The sequence below is a fragment of the Globicephala melas genome, chromosome 6 (genome assembly GCF_963455315.2).
Source record: "Globicephala melas chromosome 6, mGloMel1.2, whole genome shotgun sequence".
In the NCBI taxonomy this organism is placed as follows: domain Eukaryota; kingdom Metazoa; phylum Chordata; class Mammalia; order Artiodactyla; family Delphinidae; genus Globicephala; species Globicephala melas.
Window position 1 is genome coordinate 100,506,068 of NC_083319.1, and position 25,207 is coordinate 100,531,274.

Below are 25,207 nucleotides of genomic sequence, written 5' to 3' on the forward strand. Positions count from 1 at the left end.
GGGATCTAAGAGAGACAAATACAATGGAATATTCGCCATAAAAAAGAATGACATATTGCCATTTGCAGCAACATGGATGGACCTAGAGATTATCATACTAAGTGAAGTAAGTCAGACAGAAAAAGACAAGATGTTATGGAAAAACCCAAACGAAATTTTTGGCCAACCCAATATTATATGGTATCACTTATATGTGGAATCTAAACAAATAATACAAATGAACTCATATACAAAACAGAAACAGACTCAACGGACATAGAAAACAAACTTATGGTTACCAAAGGGGAAAGGGGGGAGGGATAAATGACGATTTGGGATTAACAGATACACACGACTATATATAAAGTAGATAAAAAACAAGGACCTACTGTATAGCACAGGGAACTATATTCAGTATGCTGTAATAACCTATAATGGAAAATAATCTTCAGTTTTATATGTATATATGAAGAAAAGAAAAGTTATATATAAATATATATAAAAGAATATATATATAACCGAACCACTTCGTTGTACACCTGAAACTAACACAATATTGTAAATCAACTATACTTCAATAGATAAATAAATAAAAGAGATGGGACCCCTGGTCCCAGGAAACCCCTCAGTCCTGGGCAATCAGAAGGGTTGGTCACCCAAATTCTTCAGATATCTTCAGCATGCTGTCTTGTTGTCCCCTGCCTTTATTTCCCTTTGTCAATTAGCAGGACAAGTTGAGTGTAAAACTCTCTCCCATTGATAGACAAAATTAAAGATGTGAATCCAACGAGAAGCAATGAGAAGAGACTTAAATTACCCCCTCTGCTGAATCAAAGTAGACTTGGTTTCGTCATGGAAATTATAATGGTGATGAAACGCAGCCACAGACCACATCAAATCTTCACCCAGTTTGATCTGCTCTTCTTTTTCTAGTTTCTTAGAGTGAAAGCTGATGTCATTGATTTGACACCTTTCTTCTTTTCCAGTACAGGAGTATACATTTCCCTCTAAGTACTACTTTAGCTATATTCCACATATTTTGAGATACTGTGTTTTCATTTTAATTCAGGCCAAAATACTTTTTAATTTACCTTTTTTTTTATGTATACACTACCAAACGTAAGGTAGATAGCTAGTGGGAGGCGGCCGCATAGCACAGGGAGATCAGCTCGGTGCTGTGTGACCGCCTGGAGGGGTGGGATAGGGAGGGTGGGAGGGAGGGTGACGCAAGCGGGAAGAGATATGGGAACATATGTATATATGTAACTGATTCATTTTGTTGTGAAGCTGAAACTAACATACCATTGTGAAGCAATTGTGCTCCAATAAAGATGTTTAAAAAATAAAAAAAAAATTAAAAAAAAGAAATTAAAAAAAAAAAAATTTACCTTTTGATTACCTTTAGGACAGAAGGGTTATTTAGAACTGGGCATGCAGTTTCCAGTACTTGGGAATTTTCTAGATATCTTTCTGTTATTGATTTCTAACATAATTCCATCATGTTCGCAGAATACGCTTTGTATGACTTGAATCATTTTAAATTTATTGAGACATAATTTATGATCCAGGCGTATTTTATGTTCCAGCTAGGCTATGTTTTGTTTGAATGTGTACTTGAAAAAATTTTGCATAGTGCTGTTGTTGAGTGGAGCGTTCTCTAAAAGCCAAATAGGTCAAACTGGGTGATAGCGTTGTTTAGGTCTTCTATATCCTTACTTGTTCTATAAATTATTGAGAGAGTAGAACTGAAATCAGCAGCTATAATTGTGGGTTTGTCTATTTCTCCTTGCAGTTCTGTCGGTTTCTACTTCGTGTATTTTGAAGAGCTGTTATTTGGCGCATAAACATTTCAGATTGTTATGTCCTCTTGATGAGTTAACCCCTTTATCATTATTAAATTACCATCTTTATCCTTTAAAAAAAAATTCTTCACCCAGGAGTCAGTGAGGCTGAGGTTGTCTCCATATCATATCCTAGGTAAGCTCTTAGCCTGCGTTGTGTGTTTTTATGGTTTTGTTTTTTGGAAGGCAGAATACGGATCAAGGTGAGTCAAAGTTTTTTCTAAAATGATAACCAACCAGTAAGTAATGAATTGGTTAACAGAAAGGTCACTGTGCCTCAGTTTCCCCATCTCCAGATCAGATGTAGCAGAGGGATCTACTTCATCAGATTGTTAGGATAGTTAAATGAGTTAATTCTAATAAAGCACTTAACCACAGTGCCCAGCACTTGGAAGGGCTGCCTAAGTGTCTATCAAATAAATAAATAAAAACTGTACTGGTTAAAGGAAAAAAAGAAAGATGAGAGAAAAGAGATGGTGGACGACTTCAAGGAAGAGTAGGTTTGAACTGGGCCTTGAATGATGGCGGGATTCGAAAAGGAGGAGGGTGGGGAGGACACCCTGTCCTCTCATGCTGTCCCAGGTCTTTGGGGTCTATGTGCTCATCCCTGATTGGCAGAATCCAGTGAGATGCCAGGGAGAGTTGGACAGCATCACTGTCGGACTGCTCAGAGGAGGGGCCGCCCAGGGCAAGTTGGCCCCAGATGGGCAGAAGCAGGGTCCTGTCCCTGCTGGTCCAGCAGCCCTGGAAGTTTCTGCTTTGTCTCAGCGTGAATGGGATATGAACAAAGAGGAAGGAAAAACCCTACAGATGCTGCTGCTATCTTTCCTTAATCAAAAATTGCTACTGGTAGTAATTCTACTGTACCTGTGGGTGCAATGACACAGAATCTTTGAGAAAAAAAAAAAGGACTATCTTGGGAGTTCATTGGCGGGCCAGTGGTTAGGACTCGGTGCTTTCACTGCCGTGGCCCAGGTTCAATCCCTGGTTAGGGAACTAAGATCTCACAAGCCACGCGGAGAGGCCCCCGTCACCCAATTTTATTTTTTTGAAAGAAGGACTGTCTTGGAAAATTCAGGATGTGTGCTCAACATAGCTACAGACAGAGCACAGGACTACACAGGAGGACTGTTAATAATTCCAAGAGCCATTGCCCCTCCCCACTCCCTGGAAGGGCCCTGCACTTGAGGACACAGCCTCCAGCTTCTTTCCCATGACACTCCCACGTCAGACTGGAGAACGCACTCGGTGGTGGGGGGCGGTTACAGCTTGCTATGACACCCCTACCATCGGGTGAGCAAATACACCCAGGGGATGTCAGCTGCACAAGGAGTGGTCAGATCCCACTGGACTGGAACATCTTCTAGCTCCCAGATTTCCATGACCACAAGCTTCTCCCAGGAACAGATGTACTGAGCTCTTAATACAGAGCGAAGCACCCTCGGCAGACACAGAGCTGCTCCTTCCTCCCCAGACAGCCCCACTGCCCTCTTACATCAGCTCACAGGAACTTGCCCGTGATCCTCCACAGGCTTCCACCACCAGAGCCCACCCCGCCCCCATGATTCACTCCCACAGGCCCCCCGGGATGCAGAGATACGGGGATGCAGATATGAGGCGCTGGAGAGGATGCGTGGACAGCCCGCTCCAGGCCTGCTGATTGGTGGGCGACTGGAGTTACAGGACAGCCATTGGCCAAGCGGGAAGCCTACTTAAGAAAGAGGTATCTAGCCTGATGGCTGGGTGGCTAGAAGAACACTGAGTTGAACTGATTCAACTAAAAAATGAGAAGTCCTCCTGGCTCTCCTCCAGCCAAGGAGGAAGCCAGACTTCATAGGAATTCTGCCTGCTATGTGATTATGTCTATTCCAATTGTGCATTTTGGACCTAGGGAAATAACCACCGGATGGGTTCAGGGGCCCACTGGGCTCACTATGAGTGGACCTGAGGCCAAACTCCATTGATCACCCGACGTCCATACTCTGACTGTGGGCCCCAGGGATGTTTGGGCCCCTGGAATCAGTGTCAGTTCAGAGCCCATGTCCAGTGGTTCCTGAAGGTTCTGATTACTTCCTTGTGCCCAACATACAGTGATCTCCTTTGGAGAAGGCTGGGCCAACGATTAACAGTATACATTTTTGGCAGCATGCCACAGTCCTTCTTCAAGGGGACCTGGCCTCCTCTTCATTCAAGGGCTTCTGGGTCTGTAAACTGGCTCAAGTCTGGATATTGATTGAGAGGCCAGGCCTGTTTTTATGATTCAGGTTAGAGTTTTGTTCTCTTGACCTAGAACTCTTCTGCTCTGACACATCAAGAATGGAGTAGGAACTTCTCTGGCGTTCTAGTGGTTAGGACTCCGTGCTCTCACTGCCGAGGGCCAGGATTCAGTCCCTGGCCGGGGAACTCAAATTCCACAAGACTCACGGTGTGCCCCCCGCCCAAAAAACGGAATTGAGGAGGCTTCCTATTTCACTTCTAGGAACACCACGATCCAGCCAACTAGATCAACTGGTCAATACCACAGGTCTGCAGGAGTCAGATCTGCTGGTCATTCAGTAGCCACGCCCACCTTGCCTTTGGCGTTGAATGCTGTCACATGGCCCCTGCCGCCCCTGATCCTATTACCCCCATTGCATTTAGGTTTCCCAGCCTGCGGTGACTGCAGCTCCCACCCTGAGGTCTGGCTTACAGAGAAGAGCAATCAGGGAGCTCTTAAGAACGCCAGGGCTCCCCTCACACACTTATTCCTCACGGTCATGGTGAGAAGTCTGTCTTCTGGACTCTCTGGGAGAGTAGGTCTTAGATGACAAATCCACGCCAACATTCCAGTCTCCCCAAGCCTCTGAACCCCTTTCTCTACATGAAACCAAAGTGGATCCGGCATTTCTATAATCTGCTGTGGAGGGCCTCCTTTTGGTCCCTGTTTCAGCCAACTCACCAAAGTCTTAGAGCTCTTCCTAACTCACAAGATGCAACATTAGATGCAGAATCTCTGCTCACTAAGCTCGTATCCATAAATCAACATCAATATTGCGATCCTGCTTTAAGAAAAAGAAAATGACTACAAAATGTTCCTGGCCCCGGGGATGGGGCCCTGAAGCTTCAACTTTATCAATTTTGAGGTATATGCACAGCTTCCCAGTCCAGCATAGGAGTCAGCCCATGGCAAAGCAGCCCTTGGTGAGAGCCCCTGACTTCACTCTGGGGAGAGCCTGTGAGTGCAGAGGCCTCTGGGGGACCTGCAGGCAACCCCACCAGACTCTTCTGACTTGGCCGGGGGTGTCGAGGCTGGATGGCCAGCAGAGGTTCTGATGAAGAGCTGCAGTCCCGGCCTTGGGGATAATTCTAAGGCCACCAGACCCGCAGGTTAGCAGAGGAAGGCAGGGTGGAGAGGCCATGCATGCTGCCCAGGTGAATTTCCAAGGCTGCAAAGTCCCTTAGGGGCCTGGTGGATGCCTGGAGATTACTAACCCCACCCCAGATAGAATTACTTTGAAAACAATTTCCTTCCTGGGGTGAAGGGCCTCCGTGGGAGACCACATGACCTGTCTTGGGGGTGTGGTCAGCAACAGCAGCGACAGACAGGCTGCTGCAGGAAAGGTGAAAGGGAGGTGGGGAAAGATGCTACCAGAAGGCTCAGATGCAGGGACCATGCAGGGTGTGGCCCCTACTCTGGCTCCCAGGCCTCTGTTGTCCTCAGTCTCTGAGCAGGGCTCACAGATACCCCTGTCTCCAGGCTAGTGATGCCCCAGTTCTCAGACTTACCAGCCAGCCGGTGGTGGCGGCCTGTGCAGTGTGGCCCCGCCTCTAGGGTGGAGCAAAGCAGAAGCAGGTCTGAGGGTGGAGGCAGCAGTGTGGAGAGCTCTCCCTGGAGCAGACCTGCCCGGGCTGCCCTGCATCTCTGGCAGGAGTGGCTTTGTGACCCCCGACCCCACTGCCCTTCAGGCCTGGGTCTCCTCCTGTGCAGCCTGAGGGCTTGGGCCGGGTGACCTCTGAGGACCCCACATGCCCTGGGAGGCACCGCTTTTCGCTAACAGCTTCCTCCCATCAGCTACCATCTCAATCCCTAACAGCACCACCGAAGCATGGAAACTCTCCCCAACACGCTTCTCTCTTTTGGGGCCCAAATGTCAGCTGCGTCACAGGGACTAACATACCACATCAGATATCCACAAGCTGAGACGGAGAAGGTTTCAGCCTAGCCGCCCTCCCATCCCCCCAGCCCCGCCCCTCTATACCATCTCCAGCGAGAGCGCTGGACCAGGAGCTAGTTTCCAGTGTCTGCTAACCATCTCCCATCTCAGCTGAGAGTACAGCTCACCTCCCACCACCTTGGATGCCTCCCAGACTTAGCAGCCTTTTTCCTGCCCGCATTTGAAAAAGCAAAGCCACAGACACACAGTAGGAGGAACAGGGAGGGGGTTTTCAAACCCAGCTCGTGAGAGGATCATGTGAGGCCCAGCTGCCAAAACAGACCTGAGATCTGAGATCCTTCCTCAAAAGCCAGAAAAGGACTCCGGTCCATCCGCAGTTCAGGAGGTAGCTTTCAAATGCCCTCTGAACAAGCCATGTGCTGCCTGGCCTCAGGCACCCCATCCTGCTCCGGGCAGGGCTCATGGCAGCCTTCCGGCTCCCGGGACTGGACTCAGACCTATGACAGGCTGGGCACTCTGGTGTGTCCAGCAGGTAGGAGGCCTGTCAGGGGAGGGGATTTGCTTTTCTTGGCTCCAATGGGAAGGAAAAGCTGAGAAAGTGTCTCCAGGGAAGGAGCTGGCCAGCCGGAGGGACTTCTCCAAACTGTTTAGAAGATGGGGACCACCCTGCATGCTCCCATCCCACCCTGTGCAAACAGGAAGGTCTGGGCCATGTCTGAGGGCTGCCGGGGGTAGGAATCACCACCCTGCTCACCTGCCCAGCCGGGCAGCTTGCCTCCAAGCACTCACCCTCCTGGTGGACCGGGGGCGCTGACCGGAGGCAGCCAGGACGAGCCCAGGGAGGGATGCAGCCTACACTGACCCTAGGGATCTGGAAGAAGAGCTGGGGCTGGGACCCCTGTCTGCCGGCTTGGAAGCCACCTCTCTCCTTGGCTTGAAAGGAAAGAGGTAGTGAGTCTGCACTCTTGAGGAGTGTGGACCCTGTCGCTGGAGACCTGGGTTTGGATCCTGGATCTGCCACTTCCTAGGTTTTTTTTTTTTTTTTTTTTTTGGCCACGCCGCACGGCACGTGGGATCTTAGTTCCCGGACCAGGGATCGAATCCATGCCCCCTGCAGTGGAAGCGCCGTCTTAACCGCTGGACCGCCAGGGAAGTCCCAGCCACTTCCAAGATTTATCACCCCTCTCTGACTTCATTCCCTTGACTCTGAAATAGATCCCTGCTTCCTAGTGTTGTGAAGCTTAAGAGACTAAACACAGAGCTGCCTGGCATGTAGTAAGCACTCAGCAAAGCCGATTATTATCCTTATTAGAGGAACTAGGAAGACCCCACGACCAGCCAATACACCAGCCTGTCCTGAGCTGAAAACCCCTCCCTGGACACCCCCTCAGGCAAATTACTCTAAGTCTCCTTATGAGCCACTCTTTTTCCCCCTGGGAGATATTAACTTTGGAAATCCTAACAGCATTGCAAGATTTACTCGGGATGGATAGAACCGAATCAAATCGATCGGTTTCTCAATTTCCTAACCGTTGCTGCAAGGCCCAGATTGCTCAGAATAATCACCTGCTGGGGAGACAGCAGCGGCCCAGGCCACTGCAGAGCTAACTCTACAACAAGGCAGGGCCAGAGCCCAGCCAGCTGCACTCCCCGCAGCCTCCTTACTTGTACACTTTGGCGTTGTAGCTCTTCTCCCCGGGGAAGCCAAACATGCCGCAGACCACGCGGGAGTTCTTGGCCGTCCAGTGCCTGTCGCAGATCTGCTTCCACGTCTTGCCCTCCTTCACCTCCACGTAGCCCTCCGTCACTGGGGTGCGCCTGCGGTAGGCGGAGAGGATGGCTCGGATCCGGATGTCCTCCACCTGGATATTCATGTTCTGGGAGGGAGGAGGCGTGGAAGGAGAGGGGTTACTTTCCTGGTCTGGCCGTGGAGAGGTGACGGCAGACCGGGCGCTCTGCTGGCCCCCCTGCCTCTCCCCTCGGGCCCTCGGGGGTCCCTGGGCGCTCTCCGCGAGCACACAGCACGTGTGCGTGGGAGACAGTCTGGCTGAGGGGACTGGAGGAGGGGAGCAGGTGTGACCTGGGCAATCAGAGACTCGGAGGACCCCAACGCTCCTCCTCTGTCTTATCAAAAACAGCAGAGGGCAGCAGCCTCCTGCAGGGGTCTCAAAACGAGAGCAGAAGAGAGACCGTGTGCCTTGAATTTCATGCTCTATAGTAAAGATAACTGGGATGCTTGCATTGTACTCCAAAGCATATGTGTGCATGCGTGGGAGTGAGTGTGTGTGTCTCCCCACTAATCCTTCAGTAAAACTGAAGTTTCAGGCAGATGAGACTCAGATACCCTGAGGCTGGTGGGGCCATCTTGCACACTACCTCATAGCCCCCAGGTTGGCAGTCTTTAGGGCGAAAATCCCAGGAGAGAAGGGTAGGGCGGCTGCGGGTCGAGGGTGGGCTCCCCTCCCCAACCCCTGACACTGAGCTGCAGTGTCCCTGCCCCAAGCCCACACCCGCGCCCCGGGGCTTTGGTTGGATAGGGGGCCCCGAGAAGCCAGGGTGGGTGGAGGAACGCGGGCCTACCTGGGATTTCCAGTGATACCTCTTTTATGTTTTTCCAAGGCTCACGCAATCTGCCCCCAAACACTATGGGATCTCCAGAATCTCTCACTTCCAGCCCCTCTTCTTTCTGCCCCAACAGAATGAGGTCGTTACAGCTATTGTCATCCCCATTTTCCAGATAAGAAAATTGGCTGACTCCAGGGATCTCCCCAAGACCACGTAGAGGCAGGGAGCACCCGAGGTGCAGCGTGAGATGCTCTGTGAGCTGGGCCAGGTGGGGCCGGGCAGGGGTGCTGGCAGAGAGGAACCCGGCGACCCGAGTGCCCAAACCCCCCGTCCAGCCAGGATGCAAATGAACCAGGAGTTTGAACAGGACCATTATTTGGGTGCCCAGGGATTCAGGTCTCCTTGCCACTGGCTTCAGGGTGCAAAGCCAGGCCCTGCTTCCCCAGTCCTGCGAGGCAGCAGAAAGTATGTGGGCCAGGAGTGGTGGCATCTGGCCCTGGTTCCTTTCCATGCAGAGCGGAAGGAAAGCCGCCAGTGGCAGGATTATGTTTGCCTGCCTGCATCCTGGATCCTTTACAGCCCCCATTCAGGCCACAGGACCCGTGCCACCAAGACACATGGATGTGGGTGAGCAAGAAAGGGCCTGAGGTCTACACTGGCCCGTGGGCCAGCTCCCTCCTCTGTCCTCCCACCTCGGGAGGCCAGGCTGGAATTCCAGCATGTAAGGAACACGTGACGCCCAGAAGGAAAGTTACCACCGTGGCATCAGCCCTGCGGCTTCACGGGGCAAGCAGGCTAGGCTGACTTTATTAAATTCACAGATCCTCCCCCGCCCCTGCCGTCCTCCACTTCCCCCCACCCCTGGCCTCTCTCCCCACCACCACCCCGCCCCCATAGAGCATCAGCGCAGACTCACTAAGGGGAGATATGGAGTGTGAACCCAGAGGGAGGAAGCCCTGGGGGCGGGGCGGGGCGGGGGGGACGGGTGGCGCTCAGCAGACCCTTGTCTTGATTCAGGTCAGCATCCCCTCAGCAGAAGTATGACTGGTGGGCAAGCCCGGTGCGCTCTCGGATGTGGGAAATGAGGCTCAAAGAAGAGAAAGCGCTAGAACTGATGTCACTGTCCTTGTTCTCCCACTGACTCACTGCATGTGAGTGTGTGTGTATGAGTGTGTGTGTCTGAGTGTCACGAGTATGTCTGTGTGTGTGTGTCTCTGCACGTGTCTGTGTCTGTCTATGTGTCTCTGTGGGAGTGCACTGCTCGTGTGTGTCCGTGTGCAGGATGATGTGCAAGTGACAGGGCTGTGTGTCTCTGCATTGTGTGAAGTGTATGTCTGTGCATCTATGTGGTGGAGGAGGATGCAGAGAGTTTTCCTCCAAAGCCCTGGGAGAGCAGTCAGGCAAGCATCACATTTGCCATTCCTTCTCCTCTTCTCCCTCCACAGAACCAATTCCTTCCCATCCTCTTGGGCTCAAATCCACCTCATTCATTCATTCATTCCAGAAAATACGGTCTCTCACCTCCACGGGCCCTGCCAGCCTCCTCCTTACACCCCAATCCTGGGGCCCTCTGCTCTGGATCATAACGACTATGAGGGCTCTCATTTATCAAATACGAGCCAATTACACGTCAGACTCCGCACTCAGAACTTTACATTCATTTCCTTCCTCAATTCCCATGGCAACCGGTGAGAGGGCCAATGGTATGCCCGTGCTACAGGTGAAAAACGAGGAAACTTGGTGAGGTTTTGCACCTTCTCCAAGTTCACAGAGCCAAGAAGCAGATAAACAAGGATGAAAACCAAATTCTGACTCCAAGCCCATGCCCCAGGCTCGTAACCCCGGGCCTCTGTACGGTCCTCACCCTCCCGCCCTCGCCCCATCCCTTGCCCGGTATTGAGTTGATCCACACGGGGCAGGGCCTGGGGCTCAGCCTTCTAGGGGGGGTCCCTTTGGGCTCTGCCCATTCGAAGTTGATATGTGAAGTCCACCCTGCGACCCGCCCGGAGGAGCCGTGAGTCAGGCAAGAGTGTACGTGAGGGGAGAGAGCCACCTCCCAGCTGCCCTTGGACTCAGGCCAGGGGGTGGCAGGGAAACCCTCCATGGCACACATTCAGGGGTTGCTGCTGGCTAAGGAGCTCACTTGGACTGCTCAGAGACCTCTGTGTAGGAAAACACACACGTATACACAGAACGGCCCTCCTGACCTCACTGCTGTGGAATCCCTTCCATAACCGCAAGTCTTAGGACTTTTTTTTTCCCCAGAAGTTCAACTTCAGAAGAGAAGTGAAGATTTGAAAAACTAAAACATATACACATTTTTCTTTTCTAACAAAAGTGTCTCTACACTTGTGAGTTTTACCTGAAGCCCAATAGCCCAGAAGCCAGCAATGCACTTGGCACTTTTTAAAATTCAAATGAAAGTCTGAATGCTGGTCCTCTTGCCTGAGGCAATAGTTCACTGGGCTCTCCAAAAGGCTTCCCTCCAAGGAATTCACAGAACCTTCCTGGCATGTCCTACGCAAAACTCATCCTATCCCCCTGGAGTGATTATCACCGGCTTCCAAAGTGGAAAATAAAGGTGCCCTGAGGCCATGCCCTGCCCTGCCTTAACTAGTGGGGTGGTGGAAAGAAGGGCTAGTGAAGAAGCACCTGGGCTGCTCTCCCAGTCTTGTGCTTGAATGGCATTTCACATTTGCCGCATCTGTGAATGAACTGCAAATTCCACAATGTGACAGCCTGGGGCTGTCGCCAATGAGAAAAAATCACCAGTTTTGAAAGTCTAGTTGGAGATTGCATCAGAGAAAGACACAGGGGGAGGCGAGGGAAGCAACCCAGCCTCTAAGAACGCACTTCACAATTTCTCTGAAAGTCAGCACGAAGCTCGTGGCCTCCCGGGGAGGGCACATTTGCAAGGGCCAGATCTTAGCCCAACTCTCCCCCTTCCTTTCCTCTAAAAGTCGTAATTTAATTACATAATTAATTACATAATCTATCAGCTCAGGCCTTCCCACCTGAGAAGTCATCCTTGGAGTGGTGTCAGGTGGGAGCACCACGATGGAGATATACTAGTCCGCCGTCATCCCAACTAGAGCACGCGACTGGGTAGCGCTGCACAATTGCTGCTCACTTAGCAAGCTCCTTCCCTCTACAGCTAACAGCTTCCTGCATCTTGCTCTCAAAGCCCTTAGCTCTCTTTATCTGGCTATTTTTAGAAACTGGCCTTCCAGATAGAGATCCGCTTCCCCAGGTGCCATCTTGGCACCTTCCTCAGCACCTCAAACCAAACGCACCCAGGATGCCCTGGGTCTTTCCTTCCTGCAGGCTGGAAGGTGACGCCCTTGCAGCCCTCAAGCCTCGCAGGCCTTCTGCTCCCTCTCTCTTCCTGACTCTTATGGCCCATTCTGCCCCAGAAGTGCTTCTCCTACCCTTCAGTCACCTTCTCATTCCCACTTCTACTGTGCAGGCAGGTATGTAGTGGAAGTAAGAGAAGAGCGTCACAATTCTGTCATTTCACGGGACCCTGTATGTCTCCCCGGTCCGGATGAATGGCTGACCCAGTCCCTCTCACACACGGCTGGCATATCCACCCAGCTGACCGCCGTGCGTTCGTGGGTTTGGCTCAAAACCTTCCCGTGCCTCTCCCAGGGCTTATGCTCCTAGTCAAGAGCCTTCCTGACGGGACCCACCTCATCCCCTCCGTGCCCTTTCTCCAGTCTCAAGGTGCCAGGCTGACATCACTTTTTTAACCCCAGCATCAAGGCTCCCCGCGATCCTTTTTTCCTTCCTCTCTACCGATCAGAATCCTCCTGACCTTCAGGAACAGTCTTGTTCATTCAATCGTTTGAAAAATACCCGTTGAGGGCTGTGACGTCCCGGGACGTCCCTCCCCCAGATATCTCATCCACATAGATTCGACTCCTTTATTCCTCTAGCATTTGCTTCCTGGGTCCCTCAATTCATTCTTGGCCTTTACTGACTGCCTTGTACCATCTGTCTTTTCATCGTGCCACCTCATCGGACTGTGAGTCTCTCAAGGAAAGAATTGTGCTTTATTCATTCTTGTATTTCCCATGGCAACGAGTGCCAGACACGAGACATCGTGGGTCCTCACATATTCTTGGAACAAACTAATAATCATTTTAAAAACTCCAGTTACGGGAATTCAGCTTCACTAGAAACGTTGGGCTCTCCAGCCAAAAATGTAATAAAGACTCCCTTTATTCTGGGTTTAGTGCAAAATAAACAGAGAGGCTTGCCTTTTTTCACAGCATAAGCGCTACTTGTGTGATTTACCGATGGACAAGGAGATTGTCTGCACTTTATCCATGAGACCTCTTGTCATCGGAGCTGTTTAACACCCTCCCCTCTCCCCTTGAAATCTGAGGCTAATAAATAGTTATAAACTGAATTAAAAGCTGATCTGACCCTCAGTACACATTTAGATGGTTTAGCTATGTGGGTATCACAGTCCAAGACATGTTGTACTGGAAGAAGCTGGCTACACTGTAATTATCCCCTTTTGATGATCAAATCGGAAATTCACAGCCTAAGAAACTGCTAGCCAGTGATTCCTACCGGCTACATAGATGAAAGGGAAGCGGGAAGGCAGTGCAGCGATCTCTGTTGCTCAGCTCTTTGTGATGGAGACCAGTCTGGGCGGAGGGGGTCGGGGTGGGAATGGCTTGAGAACTGAGGTCATGCTGAGGCACCAGAGGAAAAAGCCGGCAGTCAGTCTGGGCCCTCCTCCTACAAACCAAGAGCTTTGCAATGCTGCTGGAGAATCCAATGCTCTGTGTTTCATTTTCCAACCTGAAAGCAGTGGGGCGGGTAACAGAGGCTGCTTCTTTGGAGAACAGTCAAGACCTGCTGTCTGCAGGAACCTGGAAGGACACCTGCGCCAACAACCAGTCCCTCTGGCCCATCAGGGGTGCTGAGGCCACAAACCAGGCAGTCCGTGGGCCTGGCCCAACGGTCCACCACGCTCCCAGGTAGGGGACCTGACCTGTTGCTTCTCCTCCCAGCAACCATCACCAGGGTGACAAAGTAATGACTTGGGAAATCGTCTTTCTCCACTATGGGACAGCAAATCTGGGGAGGGCAAGACTGTCCTTTCAGTTCATTGATCCCTTGATTCCCAGGGCCCAGCATAGCGTCTGCTGCCCGATTAAAATGTAGTGGAGGAACGAACGAACGGGCACGGCATCCAGCTGCCTTGGCAACAGCCTCACGGGGATGGGGCCGGGGGGAGGCGTCGTCGCTGACCCCTCCAGCATGGCTGAGGTGACTCGGATGAACCACCTGGGCCCTTTGCCACCACCTTCACCCCAGTCACCTCAGGAGCCCCACCCTACAGAACCGATCTGCCCAACCAGGGCAGAGAGGGGCTTTCCTGGGCCCAGCTCAAGCCCCTACTTCTTCCACAGAGGCTCCGTCCCACTGATCTCAAGCCATTTATTTATTTCTTCTATAACAAATTACAAGGCTACTTATTCGTCGATTTCATCTAATGAGTGGGTATAACATTACTTATTTCTTTCAACTCGCAAACAATTTATAATATTTATAATTTTCAGAGGGTTGTGTGTACAGCACGCCGGCCAGGGATAGGGTTCCCAGATCTGCCAGGATGTGCACAATTTCAAATATTCTGTTCTGTTAGCTGCATAAACGCCCTTTTGCTTTTCAGATGCAGTGACCTATTTTTCGTTGGGAAAACAGGTCACCCTAGAACTACTTCTCTTGTTCCCCTTGTGGTTGGTGGCTGGTGAGCCCAGACCACATAGAGGCTCTCAATAAACAGAATCATGGAATGTTAGCACCAGACAGGATCTAATACCTCTTCCCGCCCAAGCTCTCCGTAGGCTGGGAGAGAAAACCCAGGAGAGCTACATGCGATGGCCCAGCTCGACAGTTCGGCAAGTCTGGGGATTGAGACGCTGGGGGCTCCCATTGTGGCCCTTTACTCCCTTGCTAAAGGGTCCGACACAAACTGCCCACTTGCTACCATCTCTCCTCCTGCCACAGAGGGAAGCCGGCCAGCTACCTTGTGGCCTTCGGGGGAAGCAGGGCTATATTTAGCTTGGAGGGACCGCTGCCTTCTGAACTCCACAGAGATGAAAACAGACCCCCTTTCTTTAAACCACCCAGTGTAACCTGCTGCACGTCCTCTTGGGGGCGGGGGGTGTGTGTGTGTGGAGAAACTCCTGGCCGGGAAGTGTTTGGACCTTTCTAGAGTTAATTACTCCCTTTCAGGCGCCATGCCTCCACCCCTAAGAGCCCCCTCCCCAGATGCTGGGGAGATAAGGCTGCTGCTGAGGGGAAAAGCTTGAAGCATTTAGCAGCTAACTGTGGCTCATAAAAACCTGCACTTCTGGAATTTAAAAAATTCACAACAGCCTCCATCCCTGTGGTTAAGAGAAGAAAGAGCTTTTTCAGGTCTCAGCGCCCCTCCAGAAGGAGGTGAGAGAGCAGAGGAGAGGGGTACCGGATTCTCCCCACCGTTGGAAGTGAATACCCTTCTCCTGGCTCCCTCCTCATCCTCTCACTCCTGGCCCCTCCAGACTGCCTGGGCTGCCGGCTGTCACAAAGGAGAAATTGGGGCTCCGGGGCCACTCGGGGGATAGGCCACCCCTAAATCTCACAGCCGGGGCATTTCCAATCAACTCTGGGAATGTTAACTGCTTTTGCAAAAGAGCCTTTAAAATAATGGGCAGAGAAGAAGGTGGGGTGAGAAGGTGAGGAAAGGAAAAACCCGTTATGTTCCCTGACCTAACAGTCCACGGGCCTCAGCCACGAGCCTTTCTGTGAGCACATGACTTAGCAAAAGAGCCAGTGCAGAGAGGGCTGTGCACAAGGGCATCTGGATTTGTCATCTCTCCTTATCTAATGCTTTTTCCAACTTGTCCACCGCCGCAGACAGGAAACAAAGTCTTTTGATTTAAGAGCTTTGAACTCTAGGGAGTTTCGGTTGGAACTCTGTTTTCCAGGTTTAAAAAAGATATATTCACTTGAAACTAACAGTATTTTACATTTTATTATTTGCTCCTGTTTCCCTCTTTTGAAGAAAGTTTTGAGAATTGGCCCAAGACTCATTTTCCTGCAGAAAATGCTGTTTTACAGTGAGGTGCCCAGAGACCCCAGAAGGGTCAGTCCCTCTGGACATGGAGCTACAAGTCTTAGCCTCCAAGGGGACCCAGACTCAGGGGTCCTGCCTTCCACTCTGGGGTCTAAAACTTAGACCTCAGAAAAGGGGAGAAAGGAGACCCTGCTCGGTTAATTTTCTGGATGAAATGAACCCAGGTTGGTGAATCAGTGGTAAGGAGAATCTCTTGTAACACTTTATAGTCTGCAAAGCACTTTTCCAGAAATCATCTGATTTTCCCCCTTACAGAAGGAGTGTGTGCCGTGCCATTCTGATGGAGAAACCACTGCCCCTCTGGATTACAGACTTCGTAGCTGGAAGGGATTGAATTCAACCCACTCATCTTAAAGAAAAGAGTGGACTCGCTCTGTGCTCTGGCCAACAGGGAGCTCAGGGGCCAAACCTGTGAACTCTCCTTGGGTGGGGTCATTCATCTGAAGAAGAGGCACTTTTTCCCTCCTCTAGAAGGGAATTTATGAAGTGTCAAGGGGCCCCTGAGGATGCCCCAAGCAGATGTAGGAATCCACGGAAGCAGAGTTAGCTCATCGAGTGAAATTCCATCATTCAGGCCCCAGGGTTTAGTGACTCATGCCTCTGGCATCCCGGAGTGGGATGAACTTGGTCTAGACGGATGCAGTTTTCTTCCACTCTCTGCTTGGGGAATTCCAGTGTGCTCCGGAGAAGGAACAAGCCTGTGAGGGTCATCTATAATGGTCTGTGATCTGTTCCCAGTCTCCAGGCGTCAACGAGGGTGCATAGTATAGAACCCGGCTTCACCCTTTCAAAGTAAGGGTGAGAAGAGATGGGGTGTCTTCGTGACCTTCACTAGCCTAATTGTTTACATCTGGGGTCACAAGACACAGAGAAGGTATTACCTGACACTTCACTCTTGGCTGCTTTTAAATTTATGGGCCCCCAACCGGGGGAAGTTGAGCGGAGTGGGGCTTTAATTTTCACTTTGATGTGGAAGAGTGCAGGTGAGAAGTGTCTGCTTTCAAGGCCAAAGTCATGACGGGCCAGAGAAGCAGTAGAGAGAGATCCAGAGCACACACACTAGCTGGCATCCCTTCTCTGTGTGTGTGTTTGTGTGTGTGTAAGATGCATGACCCCAATTCACACAATGGTGGGCACTGCCAATAGCCAGCTAGTGTGCACCCCCTGTGTGGGCTGGGTGTGTTTTCATAGATGCAGAGAAACAAGGGATCTTAGAACTTGGTAATCACCTCGTCCTGTGTCCTTCCCATGTAGGGATCTGGCTGTGCTATTCCTGGCAGGAGGTCATCCAGTTCCTGCTTGAGCTACTCCAGTGACAAGGAGCTCACCTCTAACAGGTAAGCCCCGTCCCCTGTGTTGTAGAGTCTTCAGACTGTGTTGAAGTGTGCAGCCCCATCACTCAGCCTTAGAGTTTTCACACCGAGCTGACATCTACACCCCAATCCCTGCCCATCCATCTTAGTTCTGGAAGTTAGCATTCATCGCACTCTTCTCCATGGTAGCACTTCAATAGTTGAAGAGGACGGACATGTCTCCCCCCACCCCCATATCTCTCTTCTTGACCCAGTATCTTCATTTCTTCATATGGTGCGGTTTCCAGACCTGTCTCCACTCGGCTTGTCCCTCCTCCGGGAGACACAGTTAAGAGGTGACCCCAGAACTGCACTTAGTTCTTGGTCCAAAAAGCAAGGAGTTTAGGGAAATAAGTCTTCCCCCAGTGTATCAGTTTACATTCACTTTTCTAGCAGCCATACCATACCTTTGGCTTGTACTGAGCTTTTAGGCAACCGGTTCCCTTCAGGGATCTTTTAAATATAATCGGTGCTTTCAGTCACTTTCCCTGGCTTTTACTCTTTAGCGATTCCCTGCTCCCGCCCCCCGCCCCCCGTGAACCTTGATATAGGACCTTATATTCATCCCTAACATGTTCCAGTTTGGGTTTATTATTTCAACCTCCTGAGGTTTTTCTGAATCTCACTCCATGATGTTTTATCCCAGCAATCCCTCCTAGTTTTTGTGTCTCCTATAAATATTATCAGTATACATTTTAATCTCCACGCAAATTTCTGATACATGGTGGAAAGGCAGAGAGGAGCCCTGGGCTACACCAGTAGAGACCATCCACTGTGTTCACGCTAATTAATCAGCAGTTCTGGGTATCATGAGTCACGACTCCCCGCTAGCTGCATGTCCACCAAACCTACATGTCTTCCTCTGGTCCACACACATCTAACAGGGGACATTTCTCTAGCCAAGACGAGTGACTGCATGACTTAAGCTACTGACACAGCTATTACACGAGGTATTTCGGAGAAGCTTCTCACATCCCACAAATATTCCTGGTAGGTGGTCTGGGTGGCTCCCTACCCATCGGGCCAACCCTGCCCGTACACATGAGCTTGAGCCACAAAGTCCTGGATGGCAGAATCTTCTGGTAACTCTTCGAGGTTCTCATCAGACACCCTGAGATCTAGGCCTGTTGATGACCTGCTTTTAGCAGATATCAAAGGGCAGATGTTACAGGGGACTACTCATCAACTGAAAATTTCTACAGCATCCCTGGCTAGACAGGAAGGCTTCTAGTCTGGTCCATGGTAACCAGTCTGATTCGTATGACAGCAGGAGGGAGGCCTTCTAGGAAAATACAAAGCTTAGAGGTTGCAGAAGTTATCCAGCCCTTTAAACCAGACTCCCCTCAGCTAGCCCTCTCTGGGCTATTGTAAACTCATTTAGGACCTAGGCTCCTCGCCTTGGAATGATTTTCCAACTTTCCCCGAGACATGCATCTTGTCTTCTTGTGTTATAAGGGCTGGACGACAAGGGTCATGTTTACTTTCCCCGGTGGCGTCCCAGACCATGACGTGTGTACAGCAGGCCTCCAACAAATGTAGGTAGATACTAAGCTTTCCTATCACAGAATCTCAGCCCTTCCAGAATAAGAAAGTTCTCGCCGACGTATTTTTTCCCAGTCATTTCTCAGCCTATTCCACCCAATTAAGGTTCTGCTTTCTCTATGACCCATCTTATTTCCCCCTTAAATGCTAAGCAGTAGAACTGGCCCATAGAGCTATTCCATAAACATTTCTCTGTTGAAGTGCCCTTCACAGAGTCCTTTGCCAGCACCATTATTTTTTTTTTTTCTAGTGACAGATGAGCCTTCTCATTTTCCCAATCCAAAACCCACAAACATTTTGGCCCACTCTCCTTTGACTCAAGCTATCAGTGACTTTCTTATGCCCAGAAGCCTGGATCTTTGCTTGACAATCCATGCGGATTACCCTGAGGTTGTAGGATGAGCAAAAGCCCATTAACAATGTCACACGTTTGACCTTGAACCAAGGCCAGCAGGTTGCCGAAGCTGTTGGTTTCAAGCAGGAGCCTAAAGAAGTCTCTTTCTATGGTCTGCTGGCCGTTTCAGAACTTCGGAAATGTAACGGTCAATTCATTAGAAAGAAACATCTCAGTCATTGGTGATAGATATGGACTAGTATTTATTTGTAGTTGATTAATACTGGGATTCCAAAATTTAGAGATCCCTGATTTAACTTGTTCAGTAGAATTATAATACTGTTAGATCCAATTACTACTAAAAAATTTCTGGGGACCACCCCCCGCCAAAAAAAACCCTCAAAGATGTCACACATAAGTTCACTGTCCTATTAGGCAGGGCAATACTATGAAGGAATGATTTGCTTCTCCGCATTTCTCATCACTGTTTAGTTTGATATTTTATCCTAGGATATTCTTTTTTTTTTTTTTTTTGCGGTACGCGGGCCTCTCACTGCTGTGGCCTCTCCCGTTGTGGAGCACAGGCTCCGGACGCGCAGGCTCAGAGGCCATGGCTCACGGGCCCAGCAGCTCCGTGGCATGTGGGATCCTCCCGGACCGGGGCGCGAACCCGTGTCCCCTGCATCGGCAGGCGGACTCTCAACCACTGCGCCACCAGGGAAGCCCTATCCTAGGATATTCTTCACCCAAGTGGATAATGATCTTTGGTTTTCATTTCTGGGAAGAAGAAAATTTGGGAATTGGAGATATTGCTCCCGTTAGGTACCCAGCATTATTTTTATTGGATATGATGGTGAATTAGATGTAAGCCCTGCCCTTTGGAGTTTCCAACATTGGAAAGATGAGATACATATGAGTGGGTGCTAATTATTTCATATGAGGTTATAAAGAATGGCGATGGAAAATGTGAAACTGGACTGGATAAGTCCACCCTCCAAATTATAAACTTCATGGTAAAGCAAAGTTGTCATCAGGAACTGGAAGACTAAATAAAGTACGTCAACTCTGCAACCATCTCTTCTAGTTATCCCAAATAAAACAGCAGCATTTGAAGAGTGTGGTCTCATGCTGCCAGCTGAGAGAAGGCTGGGAATCCTTTTCCACACTATTATGCAGGCTTGGACCAGTTCCCAGCATACTCAGTGTGCTCCTGGAGCATATGAGAAAGACTGGGACAGACTGAGTCATGGGAGGAAAATGTAAAGACCAGTCTGGGGAGAACTTCCTCCGGAGACCAAATAGGGCAATTTCAAGAGTCACCTCTCCTCAGCATTAGTCCTGAGGTCAGCTGGCGGCTAAAGCACAGTGAAGGCTCCTTGGCCTGGATTCATGGCAGATCCAACATCCCCTTGGGGGTTGGAGTCCCCTCGAGGAGGGAGTCTTGGCTGCCTCATCTTCCTGTCCTAAGCCCCACATATGTTGCACACAAGAGGACTGCATTATATATTTGTTCATTTTGTTCTCTGGCTGGAGAACTTGTTGAAAAGATCAATCTGAAATTTAGTCATAAATGTAGAAGGGTCACGAGCCCTTTTGCCATTCCCAAATGCTGACTTGGGTCAGGCTGGCAACATCAGAATCATCTGAGAGAGCTTAAAAATCATAACCTGGTCCCATAGTGGGAGACTCTCATTCAGGAGGTCTGGGATGAGGTGCCAGTGCATTTTAAAAGTGATTCTGGAGACTTCCATGGTGGCGTAGCGGTTAAGAATCCGCCTGCAAATGCAGGGGACACAGGTTTGTTCCCTGGTCCAGGAAGATCCCACATGCCGCAGAGCAACTAAGCCCGTGTGCCACAAGTACTGAAGCCCGCGCGCCTAGGGCCCGTGCTCCACAACAAGTGAAGCCACTGCGATGAGAAGTCTGTGCACCGCAACAAAGAGTAGCCCCTACTCACTGCAACTAGAGAAAAGTCCGCGCACAGCAACGAAGACCCAACACAGCCATAAATAAATAAATAAATGTATTTAAAATAAAATAAAAGTGATTCTGATCCCCAGCTAGATCTGGGACAACTGTCCTAGGGCAGCCGGTCCCCAGGATGACCCCAAATGACCAATACCCTCTGTAGTCACACCCTTGGGTAATCTCCTCCCACACTGTATACTGTTTGTCTGAGTGACCAATAGAATACAGCAGAAATGATGGTCCATCACTTCCGAGATGAGGTTATGAAAGATGCAGCTTCCCTGTTTTGCTCCCTCTCTCTTTCTCTTTTGAGTCACTCACTCTAGAGAAAGACAACTGCCATGTCTTAAGGACACTCAAGCAGCCTATTGGGAGGTTGTGTGGAGAGGACCAGAGGCCTCCAGCTGACAGCCAGAAGGAAGCAAAAACCTGCCGACAACCACAGGAGTCAACTTGGGAGAGGAGTCCCCAGCTCCAGTTGACAACATGACTGCAACCTCATAAGATGTTCTGAGCAGAGTGAACTGGCTGACCACTCCTGGATTCCTGACCCTCAGAAGCTATTCAAGACAATCCATGTTTGTTGCAAAATATGAGGGGGGTGGGATAATTTGTTACACTGCCGTTGCTAGCTGATACACCTTCCTAGTCCAAAGGGCAAGCTCCTGTACACAGCACAGACCTTTCTAGCTTCATTTCACACTATTTCCACATTCATAATTACAGTCTTGAGTGGTACCGACCTGCTCATCCCCAGTTCACACCTCCGTGCCTTTGTGTCTTTGTCCAAGTCGTTCTCTGTGTCTGGAATGCCCTTTCCCCACTGATAGCAGCCTCTTCTCCAGAAATCCTTCCTCAACTGCCCTGGCACCAAATGAAATTGGTTTAGGTCCCCCCACCTGCCACAAAAGTGATCACACACACTTCTCAGAATCATAGGTGAGAAGTGAGATACATGGAAGAAGGAAAACATTCACATGAAGGAGTCATCAAGAGCACATGAACTTGTCAGACAGAGAAAGACAAATACCATATGATATCACTTATATGTGGAATCTAAAATATGACACAAATGAACCTACCTACGAAACAGAAACAGACTCACAGACTTGTGGTTGCCAAGGGAGAGGGAGGGTGAGGGAGGGATGGAGTGGGAGTTTGGGATTAGCAGATGCAAACTGTTACATATGGGATGGATAAGCGACAAGGTCCTACTGTAGAGCACAGGGAACTATATTCAATATCCTGTGATAAACCATATGGAAAAGAATATACAAAAGAATGTATATATGTATAACTGAATCACTTTGTTGTACAGCAGAAATTAACACAACACTGTAAATCAACTACACTTCAATTTAAAAAAAAAAGAGCACATGACTTGCCTCTATGTTGTTGATCAGCGAATTGTCAAACTTGAACCCAGGAATTCTTTTGTCACTGCACACCACACCCACATCTTCCGTGTGCTTGCAGTCAGTGACACCCCAGCCATTGGAGGAGCAGGCTGCGAGGGTCCCCTCATTGCCGGTGCAGTAGACGTTGTCCAACCAGATGGGCCCTAAGGAAGCAGAGAAGAGAGAAGCCAAACTCCACGTCAGAGCAGGTTTGAGTCTTTGGGGGCACCAAGGGCGTACACAGAAAGAGAGTTTTTCCCTAATTTTGGTAGCTGTGTGTGGTCATCAGTTGGTCAGTGTGTTGAGATATTGCATACAGTTCTAGACCATCTGGATTCCCTTGCCAGAGGGATGAGATTTAGGGATGTGGCAGATTGAACATGATTAGAATAGAAATCAGATTTAAGCCCAGAAGGCACGTGGTATAATGGGAAGAACAGGGACTTTGGATACTAAGCTGTTTGATAGGAATTCTGGCTCAGCCACTTAGCTGTATGATCCTGATCAAAGCTCCCTTTTCTCATCGGTGAAGTGGGGATAATAACGACACTCGAATGACAGGGGCGTGTGCAGATTAGAGATAATGCATGACATGTGCCTAATTTATCATTGGTCCATAGTTACTCAAAAAATGGTAACGATGGGGCTTCCCTGGTGGCGCAGTGGTTGGGAGTCCGCCTGCCGATGCAGGGGACGTGGGTTCGTGCCCCGGTCCGGAAGGATCCCACGTGCCGCGGAGCGGCTGGGCCCGTGGGCCATGGCCGCTGAGCCTGCGCGTCCGGAGCCCATGCTCTGCAGTGGGAGAGGGCACAGAGGTGAGAGGCCTACGTACCGAAAAAAAAAAAATAATAATAATAATATAGGACGCTTGTGAGACATAACAAGCAGGTAGGCAAGGGAGTGCTGCCCCAAGAGCTGGGTGAACTACATTTTTATAATCAAAGGAGAAGTGGGGAGGGGTAGAAGACCACCTTCTTCCTCATTCTCGAGTAGACATCGGGCTTCCATCATCATTCCCTCCTCCACATCGGGTGGGGGGGGAGTTTTTTGTCCCTCTGTGGCCCAACCAGGACTGTCATGGCGCTATGGAAATTAGCAAAAAAGGTGGCAATCCATGCTAAAATAAGGTAAATCATCTCAGGTTTCAGTATAATGAGGGTCTTCTACTTTGGAATGTCATCTTTCTCCTGTATTTTTGTTTTTAGTGCGTGTAGAGGAACAAGTCCTAGGAATTGTTAACTTACTGACCTCAGCGGCAGGATACAGGTGTCATTTTCCTACCATTGTTTTATTGTCTTGAGGCCTGTCTCCTGCTTCTATTGCATGGTTTTATTGCTAAGCAAGCTTGCTTTCTTGAGTGATCATTAACTTACAGGGGTCTCCCAAAGTTCCCTCTCTGTCCATGATCTCTTAGTGGGATTTTTAAACTATTGGATTATCTTACCCTATCCCTATCAAAATGGTGTAGCCCCTGTAGAACACAGTATGGTGGTTCCTCAAAAAATTAAAAATAGAATTACCATATGACCCAGCAATTCCCACTTCTGGGTATATATCCAAAAGAATTGAAAGCAGGGTCTCAAAGAGACATCAGTACACCCATATGCATTACAGCATCATTCACTCACAACAGCCAAAATGTACAAGCAACCTAGGTGTCCATTGACTAACTGTGGTCTATACATACACTGGAATATTATTCAGCCTTAAGAAGGAACGGCATTCTGACACATGCTACAACATGGATGAACCCTGAGTTCATTATGCTAAGTGAAATAGTCCCGAAAAGGCAAAAACTGTATGAATCCACATATATAAAGTACTGAGAGTAGTCAAAATCATAGAGACGGAGAGTAGAACGGTGTTTACCAGGGGCTGGGGGAGGGGGAGTTGGGGAGCGGTTATGTAATGGGTATAGTTTTAGATCTGCAAGATGAAACGTGTTCTGGAGATGGGCTGCACAACAGTGTGAATGTACTTAACATTACTGGACTGTACACTGAAAAATGGTTAAGACGGTACATTTTATGTTCCGTGCATTTTACCACAATTAAAATTTTTTTTTAATGTTAAGGGCTAGAGGGTTTTCAAGTAGTGAGTTTTATTAGTATTACTACGCAATGAAAGGAAACAAAGTCAAAGCTCCCCTTTTTCTCAGGACTCCGGGAGGACTCTAGTACTGCGGTCCCCAACCTTTTTGGCACCAGGGACTGGTTTCGTGGAAGACGAGTTTTCTGGAGCGGGGGGAGGGGGGATGGTTCAGGCGGTAATGCGAGCGCTGGGGAGCGGCAGACGAAGCTTCACTCGCTCACCTCCCGCTCACCTCCTGCTGTGCGGCCCAGTTCCTAAGAGGCCACGGACCGGTACCAGTGCACGGCCTGGGGGTTGGCGACCCCTGCTCTATAGTATAATGGAGTCAGAAAACCTGGGTTCAAATTCTCTCTGACTCAGGCTTGGGCAGCACATGACTGGGTCAACTGCTTCACCAAGCCCATTCTCAAGCGAAAATAATGATACCAACAAACAGGTCACCATGGAGCTTCAATGAGATAACATAGGTGCCTGGTATGTGTTCACCCTCCCTTTCTCCTTCCTCCTTCCAGTAAGTCAGAAAAACAATGCATTCTGTTGTCTCCATGATGCGAGGAAAAAGCAGATAAAAAACACTCCCATTGTAAAGATGAGAAAACCAAGGAGAATCTGAGGTTCTTCAAGGTCAGAGGGGACCCGGGACCAGTCTCCTGACTTCGAGGCCCCGCTGAGACATGTCTGCTGCGACAGATGGCTGCTCAGGCCTCAAAGGAGATCACCTCAGGCATACTGAGGGGAACAAAGGGCTTATTGAAAACATCTGGGCTGAGGTTTTCCAACTGGTTTCTCAGTTTGGCCTCGTTTCCAAGCCATCAAGCTCCACTGAAACATATGCTCCCTAATCGA

The 25,207-nt window shown here is 49.6% G+C and overlaps 1 protein-coding gene and 1 non-coding gene across 2 annotated transcripts in view; one reads left to right on the top strand and one right to left on the bottom strand.

Moving 5' to 3' along the window:
- Positions 1-25,207, bottom strand: part of LOC115864894 (lysyl oxidase homolog 2) — a 102,412-nt gene that overhangs the window by 44,012 nt on the left and 33,193 nt on the right. Inside the window, exons 3-4 of the mRNA XM_030879021.2 lie at positions 22,259-22,434; positions 7,640-7,851 (exon numbers count right to left, since the gene is read on the bottom strand). Coding sequence (XP_030734881.2) covers positions 7,640-7,851; positions 22,259-22,434 — 388 coding nt within the window. The remainder of the gene's footprint in view (positions 1-7,639; positions 7,852-22,258; positions 22,435-25,207) is intronic.
- Positions 19,002-19,138, top strand: LOC132597542 (small nucleolar RNA SNORA2/SNORA34 family). The gene has a single exon (XR_009564447.1). It is a non-coding gene; the product is annotated as a small nucleolar RNA SNORA2/SNORA34 family (small nucleolar RNA).